This window comes from Cyphomyrmex costatus, unplaced genomic scaffold (assembly GCF_001594065.2).
Source record: "Cyphomyrmex costatus isolate MS0001 unplaced genomic scaffold, Ccosl1.0 scaffold222, whole genome shotgun sequence".
Classification (NCBI taxonomy): domain Eukaryota; kingdom Metazoa; phylum Arthropoda; class Insecta; order Hymenoptera; family Formicidae; genus Cyphomyrmex; species Cyphomyrmex costatus.
In genome coordinates this window covers 1,007,516-1,030,356 of record NW_017276280.1, presented here as the reverse complement: position 1 = coordinate 1,030,356, position 22,841 = coordinate 1,007,516, and the positions used below count along the sequence as shown (strand labels likewise).

Here is a 22,841-nt window from a genome sequence, read left to right as displayed (position 1 = left end):
GATGCTATAATATATTTTACAAATGTAAAATACAAAAATTAAAATGTTTCTACCGGAAATGTAGCCTCCTCCCACTTTTTGACGGAAATGCGCGTTGTCGAATGAGTTATGAGTGTGAATTATTCACATTCGTCCATTGTGTGATTTTCAAGTAGCGTCTAATATTATATTGCGCGATTAGATCTATTTTTTAAAGTATACGATGAACTAGAGAAATAAGAACTGCATGATGCATACGCATACCGAACATCGTGCATGACGAAATTTTTCGACGAATTTTTACACACTATACTAAACTATACTATAACTTTGTCATCGTCATTACTGGAGCGCGAGATTGTAGCTCGAGCGGGAATAAAAGTTGTTTCTGACTAACATTGGAATATTGTAATAATAAAATATTTCCTTTTTTCAGGTTAAACGACGATTCGTACAATGGCTGTGCCACCGGATTCCTATCAGATCTCAGTGAACATCATAGAAGCTGTCAAAGAACACCCAGTACTTTATTGTACTGAGGTGAAGGGTGAGCCGGTGAAGCTGCAGGAATTCAAACAGCAAGTCTGGAAATATGTCTGTGACGAACTTGGGCTGGACTGTAAGTTTTTATATGTCGTTTCCTTTTTTTACTTACTATGCTACTGGCTATATTATATATTTTACAACTTTAAAAGTTTTTTCATTGAAATAAAACTTCCTATGAATTTAAAAATATAATCTACTCAGAACAACGTAAATATCTAATAATAGTGAAATTATTATTTTTTATTAAATGCAGTCAGAAACTATACGGTAGAAAAAACAAATTTACAACTGTTGTTACATTTTTTAAATATATTTGATGTTCTTAGTATGAAACCTCATAGACAACAATGCTTTGACACTAAGGCCTGTATTCAGAACGCGCTAACAATAATGTTAGTGCGATAACTTGCTATAGTTTTACGTAACGTATACTATAGAATTTCAGAGATAAAAGCGCGCTTTTATCGATAATAAAAGTGCGTTCTGAATACGGGCCTAAATGTTGATTGGTAAAAAACAATTGTGTGTAGGTAAAATTTACATCCTTCATCCGCTTTTCACCAAAGCGCTTGGTGTCTGCATGAGAATCCAAGTCCTTGATCATTAAATTTAAATATATAAACCAATCATTAAATATTATCTTATGACAATTGCAAACCTACTTTTTCTGCTAAATGCAATCGGTGATCACATTCAGCAGAATGATTGCATTCAAAAGTTAATTGATTGATAAGTGCATCTAGAAGCATGACCACTTACTGAGCTCTTGTACCTGTTTGGTCTACATTTTTAGATCTAATGGAATTACTTTAATTTCCACCAATAAAGATTAACTTTAATCTCGGTTTAAATTACTGTTTATCTTTTTCTAATTTTTATAACTAGAAAAAAACAAAGAGTAAATTGAACCGAGATTAAAGTTAATCTGCATTGGTGGAAATGAGCATTAACTAATCAGATACAAGATCTCATTAAGTGCTCAGTCAGTGGTCTTGCTTCTGGATGCACTCAATGAGTGCTCAGTGATTCTTTAATATGATTGGTTTTTTGCTTTTAGTTCTTCACTGGATGTAAATGTAAGGACTAATTATATTAAGAAATCAATAAATGCTAACTGAATACATTTTTCTACAGAACACAGCCTTGTTTATTTTGCAATTGTTGAAAGTTTTCTTTGCTGACATGAATATATTTTTCTAGATCTAGAACTATAATCCAATCAAAATGAAGAAAACTTTAATCTACTGTAAAATAAACAATCTCCTAAATGTGACCATTGCGTGTGTTCAGCAGGTTCAACAGAACAGTTGAGTGAGCGCTCACTGTTATTGGTACATTTTTTTAGATCATTCGTTCAGAATTCTGAAATAGATCTAGCAGAATACACCAATAACAGCGAGTGCTCACTCAGGCTGTGTTCCGTTATTCACTGCAAGTACTGAAAATCTGTAGTATACGTAACGCGAACTATAAATTTTCAGTACTTGCAGTGAATAACGGAACGCAGCCCCTATTGTTGAGTCCGCTGAGTGCACCCAATGGTCGCGTTCAGCAGACTCAATTGTTGCAGAGCGGATCCTTGAGCGCTCGCTGCTATTGAATGATTTAAAAGAATATACCAATAGCAGTGAGCGCTAATGAATCTGCTCCGCAACAGTTAAGTCTGCTGAATGCGACCAATGATTGTTGTCTGTTGTAGCTACATTGGTTAGACTAAAATGGAAGTATCTAATGGATACTTATTTAAGTATTTTGAGGTGCAAGACTAAGGCAAACGGTGTGAGAAGAAAAAAATGGATCTTTGAGGATCTCTTGAGCTTCCTAAAATTCCCGTAAGTGATATCTATGATTATTGATGATTTTAGCGCTTATGTGTCGTTTTCTCAATTAAAAATACTTTGGCAGATGTGAAACAGATTACGAGCCACAGTGTGCAGAACTGACCAAGGAATACGTTGAACTGATAAATTCGAAAGATTTGACTTCCGAAGGTTTGTCGGAGCTGTTAGAAGACCGAAGTGAGGACTATTCCGAATCCCTGGAAGTTCTTGACAAGTCATCAGCCGATCCAGTTCTTGAAGAGACATCAGCTGATCCAGTTATACTAGAACCCGTTGAAGAGACAATAGAAACAATAGAAGTATTAGAAACATTGGAAACAATAGAAACAGTAGGAACAGTAGAAATATTGGGCAACAGTAATGAACAGACAGTCGCTCAAGAAGTGGTGATTGTACAAGAGGTTCCTACGGAGGATGTGAACAATATTAATCAAAAACGGTCAAAGAATCGTAAAACACCTACGAAACGATTGAAAACCAGAAATACTTCTCCAATATCACCTAGCTGTAGAAGAACAACAAGGTCTTCCTTGAAGATCGGTAATTTAAGTGTAAGTGATATTACAGTGATTGAGCCTATTCTTGAGAAAAGAACACGTAGCGTACCACGTAGCATACCACGTAGCTTACCACCTATCCTACCATCTACCGTACTATCTACCGTACCACCTAGCATTGAACTGATAAATTCGAAAGATTTGACTTCCGAAGGTTTGTCGGAGCTGTTAGAAGACCGAAGTGAGGACTATTCCGAACTCCTGGAAGTTCTTGACAAGTTATCAGCCGATCCAGTTCTTGAAGAGACATCAGCTGATCCAGTTATACTAGAACCCGTTGAAGAGACAATAGAAACAATAGAAGTATTAGAAACATTGAAAACAATAGAAACAGTAGGAACAGTAGAAATATTGGGCAACAGTAATGAACAGACAGTCGCTCAAGAAGTGGTGATTGTACAAGAGATTCCTACGGAGGATGTGAACAATATTAATCAAAAACGGTCAAAGAATCGTAAAACACCTACGAAACGATTGAAAACCAGAAATACTTCTCCAATATCACCTAGCTGTAGAAGAATAACAAGGTCTTCCTTGAAGATCGATAATTTAAATGTAAGTGATATTACAGTGATTGAGCCTATTCTTGAGAAAAGAACACGTAGCGTACCACGTGGCATACCACGTAGCGTATCACATAGCTTACCACCTATCCTACCATCTACCGTACTATCTACCGTACCACCTAGCATTGAACTGATAAATTCGAAAGATTTGACTTCCGAAGGTTTGTCGGAGCTGTTAGAAGACCGAAGTGAGGACTATTCCGAATCCCTGGAAGTTCTTGACAAGTCATCAGCCGATCCAGTTCTTGAAGAGACATCAGCTGATCCAGTTATACTAGAACCCGTTGAAGAGACAATAGAAACAATAAAAGTATTAGAAACATTGGAAACAATAGAAACAGTAGGAACAGTAGAAATATTGGGCAACAGTAATGAACAGACAGTCGCTCAAGAAGTGGTGATTGTACAAGAGATTCCTACGGAGGATGTGAACAATATTAATCAAAAACGGTCAAAGAATCGTAAAACACCTACGAAACGATTGAAAACCAGAAATACTTCTCCAATATCACCTAGCTGTAGAAGAATAACAAGGTCTTCCTTGAAGATCGATAATTTAAATGTAAGTGATATTACAGTGATTGAGCCTATTCTTGAGAAAAGAACACGTAGCGTACCACGTGGCATATCACGTAGCGTATCACATAGCTTATCACCTATCCTACCATCTACCGTTCTATCTACCGTACCACCTAGCATACCTCCTAGTGTACCTCCTAGTGTACCTCCTAGTGTACCTCCTAGAGTACGTCCTAGAGCACGTCCTAGAGTACTATCTAACATACCAGTTAACATCATATTACCTGACATACCGTATATGATTGTGAAAGAAGCAAAAAATATGGAGAAAAAAAACGGGAAGCAAAAATTTTACTTAGCGCCCAAATATAAGAGTATAGAATTATTTTTTGGTAGCATGGCACAGGCTGTGAAAAAATGACCATCTAACGCGCAAACGGATATCAAGTTGAATATCTGCAAACACAGAGGCGGAAATAGAATATTGTGGTCCAACTACAGAGCACACAACAGTTCTTAACACCGCCCAGCATGATACCTAAGCTAATTTTGATTCCTTCTAGTAAGTTGGATAATCCAAATAATAAGAATTGATTTGTTCATGTTGCGCTGAATGTGTCTTAATACTGAATAAAATTGTAAGTGTATTAAGTTATAACTAATTAAATTATAAGTATTATATAGTTTTTATATCTTTTGCATCATTCCAATATTATATTCATCACGAGTTCTCTTGACAAGCTTGTGTTAGTTTCATCTGTATGCTGAATAAAATTATGAAATTGTATAGTAGAACTACAAACGAGATTATATTTTATTATAATTACATTTTATACTAGAATCTGTAGAGACGGTAAAAATTACATTTTAAAACAATGGTTATCATGATAATTATCATTGTTTTAAAATTATAAAATATAATCGTTTATCGTTTGCTATTCACTCTCATAATTTTATTCAGCATATAGATGAAACTAACGAACTTATCAAAAGAACTGTGTTGTGATGAATGTAATATTGGAATGATGTAAGATATAAACACTATAGATGTGTGAGATATATGTCATGTTAAAATTTAATTTTAACTTATTATATTCATGGACTCTCTATAAAGACAAAACGTTTTATTTCTTGACATGTATCTCTACTTACATCTAATAGATGTTATAAAATTAAATAAATGTGTTGATTGATGTCAAAATAATGTTACGAAGTAGAAAGTTGTCATAAGTTAAAAGTACATATAGTCAAAATAATATTAAAAGTGATTATGTTATATTACATTTTGTTGATAATGTTCGTATAAGCATGGTGCAAAAATTTAGTGTCAGATTTTTAATTTTAATCATTAGCTTTGAAATTTGATATAAAGCATTTTAGAGAAATCAATCTCTTATAATTTATTTCGTTATGCAAGTGCGTTCCCATTCAAATTCATGTTTGAATTGCATTCTGTGTTCTGTAATGACAGACCGATTTTTTTTATCGATATTAAGATGGTCAGCAATTCTTGTTTTTAGTTTTCTTCCTGTCTGTCCTACATATGAGGCATTGTAATCTTTACAATTGATTTTATATATGATATTTTTCTTGGAATCGTGAGGAAGGACATCCTTTTGTGTCTTGATAATCCCATTGAGTTTATTTATACTGAATCAAGATAATTTAACATTATTGTTTTTGTAATGTTTTTTTGTAATATTTTTAAATTTTCCGTAAAGGCAAGGAAGAAATGGAATTATAACTCATTTGTTTTTTTTCTTTCTCATCATTCTTTGGTTCTGTGGAATCTGTTTATTTAAGTGTCTTTAGTTTTAATAAGGATCTTAGCCAAGAGTTAACAGTGTCAAAAATAAACTGGATAGGATATTCGTTAATCAGAAAGGTTTCGATAATAAACCTCAAATTTTTTTATGGTATTTAGGATGTGATAGTAAGAATGCTGTATCCACCATGCTTATTAGAACACCCTTTTTTGTGAAAGGGGGTGAACAGACAAGAAACTGAGATACCTTACCGAAAAAGTTGGTTTGTGATATAAATTAAACTTTTATTCCATTAACAGTAATGATTATGACATCTAAAAAATTTAATCTATCTCCTGCATATTCTAAATTATAGTCTGATATGTAGTGAGTTAAAAATGTCCAGAAATTTATTAATTAAGTGGTGAGATACCGCAGTAGCGATGTCATCTACATATCTAAAGAAGAAGAGTAACTCAGTTTCAAGTCTCTCCAATGCGAGCTCATGGCGGGGCATCTTAAATTTCTGTTTGTAAATCTTGCTATCAAAGGTGAAAGTTGATTCTAAGACCAACTTCAGTGCATTTAAAAATTCTTTTAGGTGTCCTTGAAATAAAATTCCACCTTTCAGGAACACTGTTGATGGCAAGATCCATTGGTATGTTTATAAACAATGAAACTACGTCTAAGGAAATTAAAACAAAATCATTGTCCCGATGTGTATTTGACCAGTTTAAAATTATCTTCGATATGACTGGGTGGTTTTAGAATGTAATCATTTAGAGTGCTTAATTTTTAATGCTTAATTTAAATTAGACATCTGCTAATATATGTACTTTGTAGCGTTTCTGGTATGAGTAATGAGTTTATTTTAGCTATTGCTAAGAAAGAACTTGTTACAACGAATCTAAATCACTCATCTTTTTATACTTAAAATCTATTTAAGACTGATTAATTCACACATTCAGCGCGTTTCTGGTATAAAATGTTTAAATAAATGTGTGTATGTGTGTGAAATATCAAATGTATACATGTTTTTTGTGGAATTAATGTCAATAAAAGATCAATATTTTAGTATCAAATAAATTTTCAAATTAAACTTAATATACCTCCCAGGTCAAGAACAATTGAGCTATACTAGTTGTTAGAAATATATATAAATTTATTATAATAATAACACCGGTATATACGGAAAGTTTCGACTTCACAGAGTCCTCAACAGCCGCAACCGAATTCTTAAAAATTAATTTAGTATATTGCGAAGAATATCACAAGTTGGCGTTTTGTCCCGGCTTCCACTACTGGACTCATCAGTAAGGTAACGTAGTGGAAGCCTACGTTATTGTACCCAACAAGACGCCGGTGTAAGTTATTAAATCAAGATTCTATATAAAGCGATATATGTGTATTTCAGAAGAATATTACCACGTAGACTCGCCATCAGATGTCTATCGATATTTGCGAAATTCTCGCAAGTGCTGAAATAGTAAGCAGCCAGAAGAGTCTCTTCAATTCGATATTTTGAGAAGCATTAATGCCAATTAACTGTTTAGTTAACAGTGTGCCACAGCTGCAAATTATGCATAACGCAAAGGGAGAAAAAAATGAAACTAACAAACTTGTCAACAGAATTGTATCATGATAAATATACTGTTAGAATGATGAAATTAATTATTTCCCTTAGCACAAACTAATTTATGTGAAAAGTGTATAATAATTTATTATATAAAGAAAATAATAAAATTATGTAAGACGACGCAAAAATCTTGATAAATTAATTATTTGATATTTATACATATAATTAATTTAATATTGGCGTAAATGTTTGTTTTTGAATAATATTAAGAATTATTTCTTATATTATATATTAATTATAAAAATAAATAAAGAAAATAAAGGACTCTCAATCTTAAAAAAATAACAATTGTGTGATATTAAAAGTAATAAGAGTCAAAAAAGTAATAAACATTCGAAAACTAAATTATAATAAACATTACTAAATACTAAATATAATTTAATAGAGCTAAAAGAATATACATATTGTCTAATGATTATATGATTCAGTGATATGATACCTATAGTCATTAGACATGACTATGTATATATTTAGTTATTAGACAATATGTATATTTTTGTTAGTTCTGTTAAATTATTTAGTATTTACTTTAATTTTCACCAATAAAGATTAACTTTAATCTCGGTTTAACTTATACTGTTTATCTTTTTCTAATTTTTATAACTAGAAAAAGACAAAGAGTAAATTTTGAACCGAGATTAAAGTTAATCTGCATTGGTGGAAATGAGCATTAGTAATGTTTATTATAATTTAGTTTTCGAATGTTTATTACTTTTTTTACTCTTATTGCCTTTAATATAACACAATTATTATTTTTCTATTATAAATTATATAATGAGTATTATATAATTATATTATTATAGAATTATATTATAGAATTGTATATAATTATATAAAGCGGAAGACAAAATTATCTAGATTTTACTAAATTTCCGCGTTTCCGCGCGTTTTGTTCCGCCTTGATTCCGTTTTGATCTCCTAATATTACATGGAACATAATTTCCACGGAAAAGCGGAATGGTTTAGTGACAAATACACTTTTGTATTAATTTAAAAAAATTTTTTTCTAATGCATTGCAATTTTTATTAATATGCTTATCTTTTCAGCTTCTGCATTGAATACAAGTATTTTAATCAATAAATATCGTTAAAAATTAATAATTTCTAATTCCTCGTTCCGCTTTTCCGCGAAAATTGTGCTCCATTAGAAGATCAAAACAGGCGGAACGAAACGCGCGGAAGTTTAGTAAAATCTAGATAATTTTGTCTTCCGCTTTTCCGTGTTTCCGCGCTCCATGTAATCGCACCCTGACTTGACTGTCAACTCCGAGCATATATGAGTATTACATATATGCTTGATACGCTTATATCTGTATATATAGAATCTCGATTTAATAACTTAAACAGGCGTCTAAGATAGGCTTCCACTGCAATGCCTTACTGATGAGTCCAGTAGTGGAAGTTGGGACGAAACGCCATAATTACGTGATATTCTTCGCAATATATTAGATTGATTTAAAGATTTTAACGAAAATTGGCTCATTACCCTTATCTCTTTATATTAGTTGTTTAATACATATTGAGCCTTATCACATACATATAAATTATTATTAGTTAACACAATATATATACAGCAAGAAGTAATTTTTATTTTTTATTTAGTATAGATAAATAAAAATATATAAACGAATAACTGAGATAATGGGAATTAAACTGCAAGAAGTATTCAATTTAAATATTTAATTAAAAAATAATGCATATCACTAAAACCTGGTTCCATCAATGTAAGATTAACTTTAATCTCGATTTAATTTATTGATTTTTTTCATTTTTCGAAGAAAAAGCTAAACTATAAATTAAACCAAAATTAATGTTACTTTTATATAGAAATGACTCTTATAGTATTTACAGTAATAATAATACTATTTTACAAAAAATATTTGTAATTTAATTAAAATTAGAGCACTAATATTCTCTTTTAATTACGCGCGCATATCACATACGAATTTGTTTCCGTTGTACTCAATACCATTCAGCAACTGCATTTAATTCCTTGATTCCACTGGAATTATTTCCATAAATAATATTATTCATGTAGGAAACTTGCGCGAGCTCTTTACGAGCTTGTGCCATTCGGTATAAAACAGGACAGTCCAAAGACACACATTCTACATCACCCAATCGTCCAATGCAGGAATGACAGATCTAAAAAAAAGTTCATTAAAATTGAATAAAATGATTATGTAACGGAATATAACACAGCGAATCATTATATATTCTCAGTACAATTGTAGTTTTCTGTATTTAACAATTATCAAATTTATAGAAACTCAAAAAAACCAACAATTTATCGAAAATAGAGAGAGAATAAAATAATTTAAGTTTTAAAACTTTTTTTTATTTAAACTTCGTTCATTTTGAACAAAATTACAGCTATTTGAATTTTGTAGTTCTTAGCACTACAAATTACTTTTGTTTCTATATTATGCTAATTAAGATGTAATCACAAGATATTATCAGACAAAGTGTACAAAAAAAGTATATAAATTTAAGACATTTGTAACTGTAAGAATAATGCTTTGAGATATCGCGCCTCGTAAATGACCGTTCGTTTTCCCTGAGGTGAAATGTTCAACATGTCCTGTACGTCGAATGGCTGATCGATCACCGTCATTATGTCCTTGCCGTAAACTGAAATTTCAGATAAAGCATACAAGTCCGTCGCATAATTAAAATTTACAAGATCAACCAAACTCTTGCTAATTAAGTTATAAATTACCCAATCGACATCTACTAAAAGTAACATAAATGTTATAACATCATTGTTATAATTTTAAGCTAAACAGCTGTAAATATTATTTAACACTATGGTTTATAAAGCGCAAATGCTATTAGCGTCTATTTATGTAACTCTATCTTTATTTTATATTTAATGAATGCTAAAAATATAGAACGAGATACAAATAGTGCTAATAGCAAACGCAACTCAGATACTACATAACATTTATATTGTTAAATGTTAAGTACAATAATATAATATTGATGTTATATTATTTTTAATTGGTGTCGATTGGTTTTTGATACAACTTCTAAATATAATTTTTAATTGAAAAACCTGTATACCTTCACAATGCTCCAAAAATTGAACACATTCCTGCAATGTGGAATCTTTCAAGACCACTAACTGTTTCGCCAATTGCTCCAGGAGCGATAAAAAGCATCTTTTCGCGTAGAACCAGGTGTCAGTACCGAGTTTCTTATTGTAGGGCTCCAGGCTCTTCATCACTCGCGATATTCCGAACTCGTAATTACCCTTGGAACAATACAGCGTTCCTATCACCAAATTTACGATGCATAAATGAAAGAGTTTCTTGTCCTGATCCTCAAACGACACCGCCTCTTCCTCTTTCTCAATCTTCTTCATCAGCTCTTCGGCCTCTGCGTTCTGCGAGGTCATAATGTAGCTGACGCAGAGGTTTGCAAGGACTATAGCGCTCACGTCCAGGATCTGCAAATAGATTACAAGAGTCAGACTATATATAACAAAGAAAAAAAGAACAAATGCTTTGTTATATACGAAATTATAATATCAGAAATCAGAATTCATCACAAAATTATCATCAAAAATATTAAATCATTTTTTTTTTCAAAATGACTACTTGTATTTGATCATCTTGATCTTATTACGATTTTGTGTTCTATGTGGAGAAATGGTCTTTGCTTCACTAACACTGTCGTATTTCTTCTTAACAATCGGTTCATAGAAGCGTGTCGAATCCTTAAATTTATTCTCCTGCATGAAGAGCGTGTGTGCCACATTTAGCTTCCACACATCGTTATCGTTGCAGAACTCGACGCTCTTCTTGAAGATCTTCTCCACTTGCGTGTAATTCTCCAGGTCCCAGTAGATCTTCGCCTGCGCCATTAATACGGGAACATATCTATCGAGAGCTTCTTCATAATCGTTCACAGCCTTTTTCACAGCATTATCGTCGTGATTTAACCTCGCCTCCTGGACTTGCTTGGTCGCTTTGCGAAGTGCTTCAGTATGCTTGTTAGCGAGATCATCGAATTTGCGATACGCCTCTTCCGGCGAAGTTTGTTGCGTTATTAGCGCGTCCAAAAAATCGTATAAATACTGGAAAAATAATGCAAATTTAAAAATAATTCCAATACCATCAATAAATAAGACATTACTGTATATCAGGAATATATAAAATTTTTTAATCGAAATTTACTAAAAAATTTTTTCCGAAGTGTGATCTCTATTTTTGCGAAATATATATCTTATTAATCCATAATTGGATTACTAAGATAAATTACTAATTTATTTATATTTTACAATCATATTTCTCATAGCTTTATCTTATTCATATAATAAACTAATTATTCATACTGTATTTATAAGTTTAAGTTTTTTATATATAGCCTTGGCTAAAATATTAGATATTTATATTTTCTTATTTATCCAGAATTCTTTTATCTGCATTGTTTCTATTGATTATTGACATTATACATAAATTTAAAGGGGTCTAGAAGCAAAGGGTAATTCATAGCAAATGCCATAAATCAATTTTTAAACTTTAAATAATGTATATAAATTTTAGCCAAAACTGTAGTGTAAAATTTTGAAACTTCTAAAGCTGAGAACAAAATACTTTACTATAGTTTCTGAAAGGACCTATACTTATATTACAAGTTAACATTGTTTTATATTTTTATTATCTTGATTATCTATTTCCTATGAAATTAAATAGAATATATTAAATTAAATAAGTATTAGAATGTGTTACATGTAAAAAATTGTAATTGTGAAATCAGTTTAAAAATCTAATTGTTATATTTTTGCAAAATATCTACTATTACATTTTCTATATCATATACTTTTGTTGCCTTGTTCTATGAATTTTAACATATTTCTGAACACTTTAATCAAAATTTTAAATATCTCGTTAAAAGGTAATTAAAAATGTTGCTACGGACATATTGATATTACGGCCCTGTGTTTGTTGATAGAAATCTAACCTATATATTAGCGTGCGCAATTTTTCTTTCTATTGATTTTACACTTGTTGAAACGTCATCACTCGCATATGGATGCTCCTTCGATGAGAAATTAAAGATGACGAAATGTGAATTAAATCAGATATTTCTGGGTGAAATCGCGTCCGTACAAAATTATGGAGCTTTTATTAGAATACCAGGTACTTCGCAGCAAGGCTTAATACACCGTTCGCAGGTATGTATAATTAGGCTCATATAATAAATACTAATAATAATGATCTCTGCTGTAATGTAATCCATTGATTTCTATACAATTTTCCGTCAGGTAAGCACAGCTCATGTCGACAATGTTGCAGAGGTCTTGCAAAAGGGTGAACGAGTCTGGTGTAAGGTGATCTCGGTTGGAGAAGACGGCAAGGTAGGGCTGTCCATGAAACATGTGAATCAGGGAAATGGTACGGATCTAGACCCCAACGGGGTGGAGCTGCAAAGAGATGCACAACGGAAAAGAAACCCAGGAATGACTCAGCACAAGGCCATACAGTTGGAAGCTGTATTAAATACCACATGTACCAAATGCGGGACCAAGGGACACTTGTCTAAGGACTGCTTCATGTCTCCTGATGGTAAGAAGTATGAACTAATCCCAGAGATCGAAGAGGAGAGTGTCCCAGAACCAGATAGTAAAAACATTGAGAAAAAGGCGGAGAAGAAACACAAATCGAAAAAGAAGAAAAAAAAGTCAAAAAGGAGCAAACAGTCTACTGACAACGGTGATACAGAAGACAAGGAGATAAGCAAGAGGAAGAAAAAGAAATTTTCCAAAGAACGCAAGAAGCATAAAAAGAAATACAACAGCAGTTCGAGCGACTCCTCTGATAGCTCATCATCTGACGACCTAAAATCTCACAAACGGAAACATCCAGATACTCACGAAACTCGCACCAAAAAATGCAAACATTCGAAAACCAAACATTCAAATTGATTATTCCAGTTCTTTCTTTTTTAGATATAATTTAGTTTCAGTATACCTTGCATTACAAATAACTTGTATATAAAATAATATACTTAATAAGGCTGTAAATCGTTTCAAATGCTCAAATTAAAGTCTGATGAATAAAAATAATTGGTTAAAGATTAAACTTACTGGCGTTAGATACTTGTAAGTCAAATGTACATTTTCAGCCAGGACATCGGCAGCGAGATCGTAATACTGATATTTACAGTACAGGAGTAACAAATTGGCGAAGGTCTCAGGTGGGAATGGGTTTTGCTGCAACAAAAACTGCAGCTTCTCAAATCCCTCACTTGGCTTTGTGTCCATGTTTATTAACGCTTGATTATGTAAAGTAACGGCGTCGAGTTCCTCCTCGGAACGCGGTGGCATGTCCGTTAACGCCTCCTTTGCCGCGTCATCTGTAATATTAAGCAAAATTTGTAAAAAAAAACCTTTCTAAAATGTCAGCAATATCAAAATTACAATTTTGCAATTGGTACTCGATGGCGGCTTTCAGATTGAACGCCTCCGTCAGAGCTGTCTCGTGCAATGTCAATGTATTCCCGACACTTCGAACTTCAATACCCTCGGTGGCCATTCCTACACTCAACTCTGGATGCTCCCTTATACCGTGCTCGATAATAGTGGCAATATGTTTCAAGGATGCTGCATACTCTTTCAGTTTGAAATAACAAAGAGCAACGTTATATGATAAGTGAGGCCTAAATCCTGCAATTTGTAATGCATTTGCAAATTTTTTGAGGGCCTGTTCGTACTTCTCCTCCTAGAAATGTATTTGGACATATACATCTGTGTTAATAACGCTCAACTAACTTAATAAACAACTAAGCTATGTTATAAGCTATTGGTATTTAGTGGAGTGTTATAAATATCTGTACCTTGTACAAGAGACATCCTAGATTAATTTCAGTATCTACGTCATCGACAGGGCAATGATCCACGAGATTTTTTGCAGCTACCATGTCTTCCTGTCCATACTTTATAGCTGCCTGTAGTTTCTTTACCTTGAATTCCAAGTTGCTTTGATTGATAATGCTCGAACAAATTGTCCATGCCTCTGGATACATGCAAGCTTGATGCAAAGACTGGGCATAATAAAGCTTATATAGATTCTCCTGTGGACACAGTTGAACCAGCTTCTCGTAACATTGAGCTGCTGCCATGAAATCTTGTGTGTAAAAGTAACAATGGGCCAGAAGGGATAAACAAGGTCTGGACTGAAAGAGCACTTTATTCAGTATTGACGTTTACATAAACTGAAAAACAATATTACATTATAGCATACATACATTAGGATGAGAATCTAAAAGGTTTAACAAAACTTTGATACATTCCGTATATCGTTGTTCTCGTATCTGAAATACAATACTTAATTATTTATTTCTTCAATTTCGAAGATTATAAAAATCAATAAGACAATAATATTTCAAGACTATCTTGATCCTTGTTTAATTGACTTTAGATTTATCTATTTTAAAAAACATTTTTTAATGTATACATATGTGTATGCATAGTTCATTGTGTACCATTATATATATTATCTTAGTGTACTCTCCATCCTTTATATGCACATTTTCTATGAACGTAGACATAACAGAAGTTATAATGAAGCACTAGGAAACATTAATAGCTAATTAGTATTATTCAGTATTATTTCGTGATATAGTATAGTATACATATATGTACAACATGTGACTGCTAGCATGCATTCATGGGTACTGTTTTGACATGAGACTAGATCCGTTGCCTTTAAACTTAAATAACATATAATGCAGATATATATATATATATATATATATATGATATAAAGTTATTTCTTTATAATGTGCTTTTTAACCAACACTTATGATTAGTCCAATTTTAAACGTTTATAAAAACTCTTATTAAAAAAATAGCTTACACTTTTACTAAATATTTAATTTTTCATAGTTTTACATTGCAATAATATTACCTTCAAGTTTCAGAACACTTTGTATATTCATATACTCCCAAAAATGAACTTTGGTGGCTCGGGATAAGAGACTTGTAGCGTCTCTTAGTTTTTGAACATGGCCGGAGACGCTACCGCGTCTCCTGATATTTATACAACTAATATACAATACATACAGCAATAAATGTATAATATGAGAGATAGATATTACATTAAGAAAAAATACATTTAATCCCACAACAACTTATTCATTTCAGATAACTTATCTCTCTTAATTTGATCCAAAATGACTGTCAAGTTATTAAGTTTATCTATCATCGCTTGAAATTTATGTTCTTGTGTCTTCAGTAATTCAGTGGTCTCTCCAAAACTTTTTGTAAGTATTGCTGAGTGCTCGTTTGTAAAAGATGGAACATCCAGACTTTTTGTTGGTTTTACAAGAATCTTTGTCATCTGTAACAAATCACACTAGTGATAAATAAAAAGTAAAATAATAATTATCAGTTATGTGAAGAACACTTACATTTATTTCATTGGTAAGCTTGATACATTTCTCTAGTTCCTTTGTACACAACAGTGGAAACCTCTCTCTAGCATCACACAATTCAAATACCACCTCTTCACATTGTTGCTCGAGATCATCTGAATTCAGAACAATGTTATAAATAACTATATATAAGATATTTCCAATTTAGAATAATTTTGTTGGAAAGGAATCCAAGGTCGGTTTATAATTTATTCTTATTTTAAAATTTATAATTTATAATTTAATATATATTTTATAATTTAAGTAATATCTCACGATGCTAATACAGCTCTGATATTCATAATTAAAATTCTTATATTTAAGATTGTCTTAAGTCTTAAAATATATTTATTTATTACTATGATATATATTTAAGACAATTTTAAGATATCATGACAATTGGAAAGAAATATTAGCATTTTAAAAATTACTTAATATGGATTTAAAATAAGAACCTACTATATGAATATACTGGTCTACAACTAGATTGACATTTTAAAATTGTATTTAAATCAGTCTTAAATATTGATTATAAATTGATGCTGAGGTTTCCAATAATAAAGCATGGCATGGAACACTTACCCATTTCTATAAATTTTTATATGCAGTTTGGTTCTCACATTTGATGAGGTTACATCCCTGAGATCTTCAGGTCTGTTAAGAAAACAAATAAGGAGCATATTAGAATACAAATGCAATACAAATGTATTAAAACACTTTATAAAAAGTGAAACGTTTTGAATGTATGTATCTGAAAATTGCACTGCAAAAACGAAAAACTATGCTTCGCTTCGTTCACTGATTCAAAAGAGTTGAAATTCATATCACTTCCAGATTTAATTTCAGTTTGACTTTTACAAAAGCACGTACACAAAATTTCTGGAAGTATGTTGGAGCAATTGTAAAAGTCAGATTGATTGTTTACAGCATCGAAATCAATGAAACCATCAAGCACCGTTAATTCTGTCAAAACTGTAGAGTTTGAAGAATATGTTGATACTTGTCCCGCCATCAAAGGGACATTTTCTGTTCTTCATAGCTGCACCGTTACACCTTTTGCATTTAATAAGATAGATGAGCAATTCTGTTGCATGATTAAACACATTTTATTTTATTCTGACAATTTTTTTTTATAAGTGTACCAAATCAATATATTATTATTGCATAATTTACATATATCTTTTATTTGAAAGTGCGAAGATTCTGAATGCAAAAAGTGCAACGCGAACGTTTACAAATTCACTAGATGTTGACCAATTGAAATTAGGTCCATTCGCGTTGCTTGCACTTTTTGCACTCAGCATCTTCGCTTTCTCTCTTTTCGATGCCCAAATGTATCTATTTATCTCACTTTGAGTGCAAACATTTTTAAGGATTTCAATATAAATATTCTACTTTTGTAATTTTTTCATCTCATTAATCACGTAACTTTTTTTGGAGCGAAAACGTAAAAAGAGAAATTTATTTATGCGTATACATACATAAAAGTTTTCACGTTTCCATTTAAAGAAAAAGTTATATGGTTTGAATACCAAGATACACAATCGACCGAACCTATTCGGATGAATGCATTATTTGCATAAAGCATTCACGGCGGGAAATCAGATAACCGCGAGCCGGAATAAAAAACGTGCGCGTGACTTGCACCTTTTGCACTCAGCATTTTCGTTTTCTCTCTTTTCGTCGTACGAATATATTTTTATCTCGTTTAACGTGCAAAATTTTTAATGATTTCAAATAACGCAAAAAAAGATCTATTGCATATCGCGATTGGCCGGTTCGCTCGAGCAAACATTAATGCGTGTCACCGTGACTCTATAGAAATTTTGTATTAAAATGAATAAATGAATTTCGATGATTCCGACGAATTCCGTCCGCGTGATGAATGTAACGATCTCTGACACCGGATCTTCCGCCGTGACTTATAGAATTCTCCGAAAACAGGAAATATTACAATAACGTTTTATGCACGAATTAAGAAGAAGCGGATATTCGCAGGTATCCGTGAACGCCATTGAATCGGTAGGGACACGTTAATGCCGTTAGTCGCGTATCACGAAGAACAGTTAAATTGCAACCGCACTGGCCGTTCGTCCCCCCATTCTCCCCGACGACGTCCACGGTCGAACGGATCGCGACAGACGCTATTAACAACGTTAGAATCCAACGTAGCGTCCGCGACAATCGCTCTTAGGTGATAACGTCATCTTACAGCGCAGCGATTGCGAGACGCATATTCTCGCGTGACGGATCTGGCAGGGAGGAGGGAGGAAGCACCGTGTGTCTCAGAGGAATACGGATTGATCTTGACATCGCAGTGACACCCGAGGGGCGGCCGAGGCTTTTAGTTCGAGGAACCGCGGCCCGGCGAGATGAGCTACCTAAAGTCGGTCGGCACCGCTGTCATCTACATCGGTCTGATCCTGGCCGTGATCACGTTCATCCCCGGTCTACCACCGGAGGCTGAGTTCGTGGAGTACAAGTACGTATTACAATGGAATCGTGAAGAAAGAAAATTCATTATTGAATCATGGCCGAGCGTTATGACTTTGATTGATCTTGATCTTCCGACCTTGCAGCATAACTCCACCGCGTCAATTCGATCCCAAGGTAGGCCCGAAAAATCGGCTGAACGGCATCCAGAAGTTGTTCGATGGTGCGATTAATGCCCCGGAAAGTTTCGGCTCCTATGACGGACAGCTGTACACCGGTGTCCATGGTGGTTACGTCCTCAGGATCGAGGAGGATGACATAGTGCCGATTGTCAAATTCGGCAAGAAATGCGGTGAGTTTTAATAGATACGATGATCATATGTCCTTTATTATATAAGACAATTTTCTTTATTTCAGTAGTTGCCCTTTAAACTTATTTTTTCTCTAAACTAAAGTGTGTCCTTTATTTTAATAATATTAAGGGAAATTCCTTTTTAATTAACATTTCAATGTCTAACGTTACACTAATGAATGTTTATGGAAATAACTGAAATTTATAATTTTATGCAAAAAGGATATTAGCTCAAGCAGAACAAAATTATGATAACGTCAAAATTACATAAAAATGGGTCGTGATTGATTGAAAAATGACTAACAAATTTTAATAATCTATTTTGATGTTATGATAACTTATGTTTTACTTAGGAGTTATTTCAGCTAAATTGCGCAAAAAAGTTTCAGAAATTAATAAGCAATCTGACAGTCAAAAATTAGTTATAAATATTTACGAATAAAATCCTACAATGTTCAAGTTTGTTCTTTATTTTCTCTTAAAAATATATGGTCATTTTATATATATATAGATAGGAACGTTTGATTTTCTCAGAATAAAATTATTCAAATAATATTTTAATGAGACCTATATATAGCATAAATTGACTAAACATCAATTAACTTAATCACAAATGCAATTTTTATCGATTAAATTATACTTTTTTGCATTAATTTATTTATTAATAAAAAAGAAATATACAAGTCATATTTATTAATGATTGCATTTAAAAACTCGCCTGTACTTGAACAAAGAAGTAGAACAAAATGATATTTACTTTATCGGTAGAATCTTTTTTAATCAAAGTTGTTTTTTGTGAATAAACGATTAGATATATAGATAAGAAAATATCAGGATGAGTATGATTTTAGCAATGTTCTCATATACACTGACTACTGAAAATTTAGACTCCTTATACATATATAACATGAACTATAGATGTTTAGTAATGTAATAACAGTGCATGTTGAAAAAGGCTTTTATAAATATCACTGACATTTACAATTTTTTTAATTGAAATAATAAATCACTCAAATTGCATAGAAGGGACTCAGAAATAAATCTCAGAAATTAAACTTTCTCAAATAATACACTCCAATTTTTTTATTCTTTACATTTTGATTTAAGATATACCAAAAGATAATTACAAAAATTTAGTTGACACTGATATAACTTTTCTGAAAGATTTCTAAGGTAAAATAAAGGTCAATACTTTACATATCTTTTGAAACTAAGCAATTTTTGTCTGAAACGTGTTTGGAGGAAATGCGTTATTTATCTCCGAAATATTATTAAAATAGACACTGCGTGAAATATAGTTAATATATTGAGCAGTTATTTTTGCATGAAAAATAATTTTTCGATATCTTGAATCAAAGTTCAAAGAATAAACAAATCAGCGTGTAACGAAAAAAGTTATTTGATACGAGATAAATTTCGTTAAACTGCGTATACTAATATGATAAATAATACTTACATAATACTTATGTAAAGGCGCCTCCAGATGATACGATTAATTACAAGCCAATTGTGCATACATATACATTCGCTAAATATTCAACTACATTCAATATAATTATATATATGTTATGTATATGTATATTTGCTAATATTGGCGATATTATGGAAGCGCCTTAATACTATTGACTCTATATTCTACACACATATACACACACACACACACACACACACACACACACACACACACACACACACACACACACACACACACACACACACATAGAGAGAAAGAAAAAAAAGGATAATAAACCAAAATAATAAAACATTTAAATGAAATTAATATTTTTTAGCTTAAATAAAACTTGATCATATATGTATTTAAATTTAAAGTAATACAGAACTAATAAATATAAATAATTTTAGTGTAATAAAAAAATTAATACAATTAAGTATATCAAAGTATAATATATAAATAAAACACTGACGTATTTTTCTTTACGAAATTTACAGATGGCATTTGGCAAGAACAAAAATGTGGAAGACCATTGGGATTAAAGTTTGATGAGAAAGGCAATTTATATGTAGTGGACGCTTATTATGGAATTTTTAAAGTAAACGTTGCAACCGGAGAATATACAAATATAGTGAACGTTACCAAACCGATTGATGGAAAAGTTTCACGGATACCAAATAGCATAGATATCGCAAAAAATGGAGATATGTATTGGACTGACAGTAGCACAGACTTTGCTCTTAATGATTTAGTAATGACATTTCTAATGAATCCATCAGGAAGGTAATAAAAAAAGATGCAAATTCTAAATGTTTTACACTATTCATATATATTTATGTACATATAAATTTAAATTAATTGTATTATTTACAGACTTATACGTTATAATGCAGCTAAGAAGGAAAACGAAGTATTGATACGAAATCTTGCATTCGCAAATGGTGTTGTATTAAGTGATGACGAAAGTTTCGTAATTGTGACGGAAACAGTAAGAAATCGTATTATGAAATATAATCTGAAAGGACCGAAGGCAGGGCAGCACGAGATTTTCATTGATGGATTACCGGGTGCACCGGACAATATTCACAGCGATGGTCATGGTGGTTTTCTTCTTTCTTTAATTGTTACTACTAATAATCCTGAGCTTCCTCAAATATACCAGTCTCTCATACCACATCCCTATTTGAGAAAAATGTTGGTACGATTGTTTGTGACGATGGAATTGCCATTTAAACTATTAAATGACGTTTATCCTAATCCCTACACGGAGAGAATTTTGCATGCAATTGGATCGCATCAAGGCATAGAGTTTTTAAGTGATCCAAAGCAAAAAAGTTTGGTGTTAAGAATAGATGCATCTGGTAACATTATTGAAATACTTACTTCAGACGATGGCTCAGCTCATGATATAAGTTCAGCTTATATACATAACGGATTTTTGTGGTTTGGCACTCCGTTTAAAAACTATCTCGGTAGAGTCCCGTTGAAACAAGCTTTCCCTGATTTAGCTGATAGTGCAAAACAATCTTCTCATACAAGGAGCGAAAAGCATTCGTCAAACGTCGCTGCTTCTGGTGCGAAGACAGAAAGAGTCAAACGAGATACCGGTTCTACGACAGTAAAACCGATCGAGTCGAACAGAGCTTCCCAGACAACGCCTAAACCAACGGCTGCTCCCACAACCACACCTAAACCAAAAACCACTGCTGCGCCAAAATCATCTTCAGTTCCTAAAACAGATAAACCTACGGCTACAGCTAGCAATGTGAAACCATCGGAAACTAAATCATCTACGAATGCCGAAGTCAAAAAGGACAATGCAAAACCAGTTGACGATGCGAAATCAAATTCCCCAAAATTCGAAAAGAGCAATAAAAAAGAGGATACTGCAAAGACACAATCCGAAAAGAAAGTAAAAGTGGAACAGAATGCTTCTGCAAAACAAACAGAGCAAAAATCACAATCCGAGAAAGTTAAACGGGAAACAAACCGTCCAAAAGACGATCTGTAATAAAAAAAAAAATAAACCACGATATATTTGTGATACCACCAACACTTGTTGAACGGTACACTCCATATTTTTCAGACATTCCATTAAACTAAAAAATAGGTTGAGGATATATAGATTAACGGTTTCTCTCATCTCTTTGCTTATGCATTTATATTATCCACATTGTTATGTTCGAGTTATGCGTATATAATATGTGTGCGTATATATACGTGAGTATACGTATACAAGTTGTGTGTATACGAGTTATGTGATCCATTATAGGTGCTATGATTTTAAGACATAAGTCTTACAAAAAATAAGTTGTTCAAAATCAAGATTATTAAAATTTATGGGAGCCTTAAGGTTAAGAGAAAATCTTTGAAAAAATTGACTTAATCTTCAAATTTGATTTTTTAAACTAATTGCTTTTAAAAGTTTCATACTTTGATTTTTATTTTTTTTATATAAAATCACATTCCTAGTTGATATTGATAATGAATAACTTGTATATTCCAGAGATAAGAATGTGAAAGATGTATTAGAGAAATCTATCAGCTTTATTACAGTGACTAAAAATGAGGATAAAAATTTAGAAAAAGTTGTATGTTGGTGACTGTAATGTATATATGAAGTTGAAAGATTTTTGCAAATTTTATTATACGTTTTTCATTCATATAGTATATGTACTAATTTTTATACTTTATGTCTTAATTGTATCTAAATCGATATGATATAAAAAGAATTTGGTATTCTTTTTTTCGCAATCTTTATTATTCTTAGACTTCAGACTGAATATCTATAGCTTT

The 22,841-nt window shown here is 32.2% G+C and overlaps 4 protein-coding genes across 4 annotated transcripts; 3 read left to right on the top strand and 1 right to left on the bottom strand.

The window, feature by feature from the left end:
- The first annotated feature begins 435 nt into the window (after positions 1–435).
- On the top strand, positions 436–4,429 carry LOC108773811 (uncharacterized). Its single transcript, XM_018539744.1, has 4 exons — positions 436–598; positions 2,225–2,357; positions 2,431–4,051; positions 4,415–4,429. The coding sequence occupies exons 1-4, from the start codon at positions 436–438 to the stop codon at positions 4,427–4,429; spliced, it is 1,932 nt and encodes a 643-aa protein (XP_018395246.1).
- A 5,380-nt stretch (positions 4,430–9,809) lies between these two features.
- On the bottom strand, positions 9,810–17,299 carry LOC108773819 (tetratricopeptide repeat domain 30). The gene is made up of 12 exons (XM_018539755.1): positions 17,289–17,299; positions 16,678–16,891; positions 16,390–16,461; positions 15,805–15,923; positions 15,573–15,734; positions 14,641–14,706; positions 14,230–14,568; positions 13,814–14,114; positions 13,481–13,749; positions 11,060–11,467; positions 10,453–10,837; positions 9,810–10,020 (listed from the first exon to the last, which is right to left on the bottom strand). Exons 3-12 carry the CDS (start codon positions 16,391–16,393, stop codon positions 9,878–9,880), a joined length of 2,196 nt encoding a protein of 731 aa, XP_018395257.1. The 5' UTR covers positions 16,394–16,461; positions 16,678–16,891; positions 17,289–17,299; the 3' UTR covers positions 9,810–9,877.
- LOC108773818 (nucleolar protein of 40 kDa) lies at positions 12,341–13,444 on the top strand. Its single transcript, XM_018539754.1, has 2 exons — positions 12,341–12,568; positions 12,659–13,444. Exons 1-2 carry the CDS (start codon positions 12,452–12,454, stop codon positions 13,316–13,318), a joined length of 777 nt encoding a protein of 258 aa, XP_018395256.1. The 5' UTR covers positions 12,341–12,451; the 3' UTR covers positions 13,319–13,444.
- An 880-nt stretch (positions 17,300–18,179) lies between the features above and the next one.
- Positions 18,180–22,387, top strand: LOC108773822 (adipocyte plasma membrane-associated protein). Its single transcript, XM_018539761.1, has 4 exons — positions 18,180–18,289; positions 18,387–18,592; positions 20,543–20,828; positions 20,919–22,387. The coding sequence occupies exons 1-4, from the start codon at positions 18,180–18,182 to the stop codon at positions 22,054–22,056; spliced, it is 1,740 nt and encodes a 579-aa protein (XP_018395263.1). The 3' UTR covers positions 22,057–22,387.
- The last annotated feature ends 454 nt before the right edge of the window (positions 22,388–22,841 follow it).

Excerpts from the sequence above, each read along its gene's own strand:
- LOC108773822 (XM_018539761.1), top strand. The coding sequence starts at position 18,180 with ATGAGCTACCTAAAGTCGGTCGGCACCGCTGTCATCTACATCGGTCTG. Across the intron at positions 18,593-20,542 it reads CAAATTCGGCAAGAAATGCG|ATGGCATTTGGCAAGAACAA; the intron begins GTGAGTTTTAAT and ends CGAAATTTACAG. Across the intron at positions 20,829-20,918 it reads CTAATGAATCCATCAGGAAG|ACTTATACGTTATAATGCAG; the intron begins GTAATAAAAAAA and ends TATTATTTACAG.
- LOC108773818 (XM_018539754.1), top strand. The coding sequence starts at position 12,452 with ATGACGAAATGTGAATTAAATCAGATATTTCTGGGTGAAATCGCGTCC. Across the intron at positions 12,569-12,658 it reads GCTTAATACACCGTTCGCAG|GTAAGCACAGCTCATGTCGA; the intron begins GTATGTATAATT and ends ATTTTCCGTCAG.
- LOC108773819 (XM_018539755.1), bottom strand. Across the intron at positions 15,735-15,804 it reads AGCTTACCAATGAAATAAAT|ATGACAAAGATTCTTGTAAA; the intron begins GTAAGTGTTCTT and ends GATTTGTTACAG. Across the intron at positions 13,750-13,813 it reads CGAGTACCAATTGCAAAATT|ATGACGCGGCAAAGGAGGCG; the intron begins GTAATTTTGATA and ends TTAATATTACAG.
- LOC108773811 (XM_018539744.1), top strand. The coding sequence starts at position 436 with ATGGCTGTGCCACCGGATTCCTATCAGATCTCAGTGAACATCATAGAA. Across the intron at positions 599-2,224 it reads TGACGAACTTGGGCTGGACT|CTACATTGGTTAGACTAAAA; the intron begins GTAAGTTTTTAT and ends TGTCTGTTGTAG. Across the intron at positions 2,358-2,430 it reads TTGAGCTTCCTAAAATTCCC|ATGTGAAACAGATTACGAGC; the intron begins GTAAGTGATATC and ends ATACTTTGGCAG.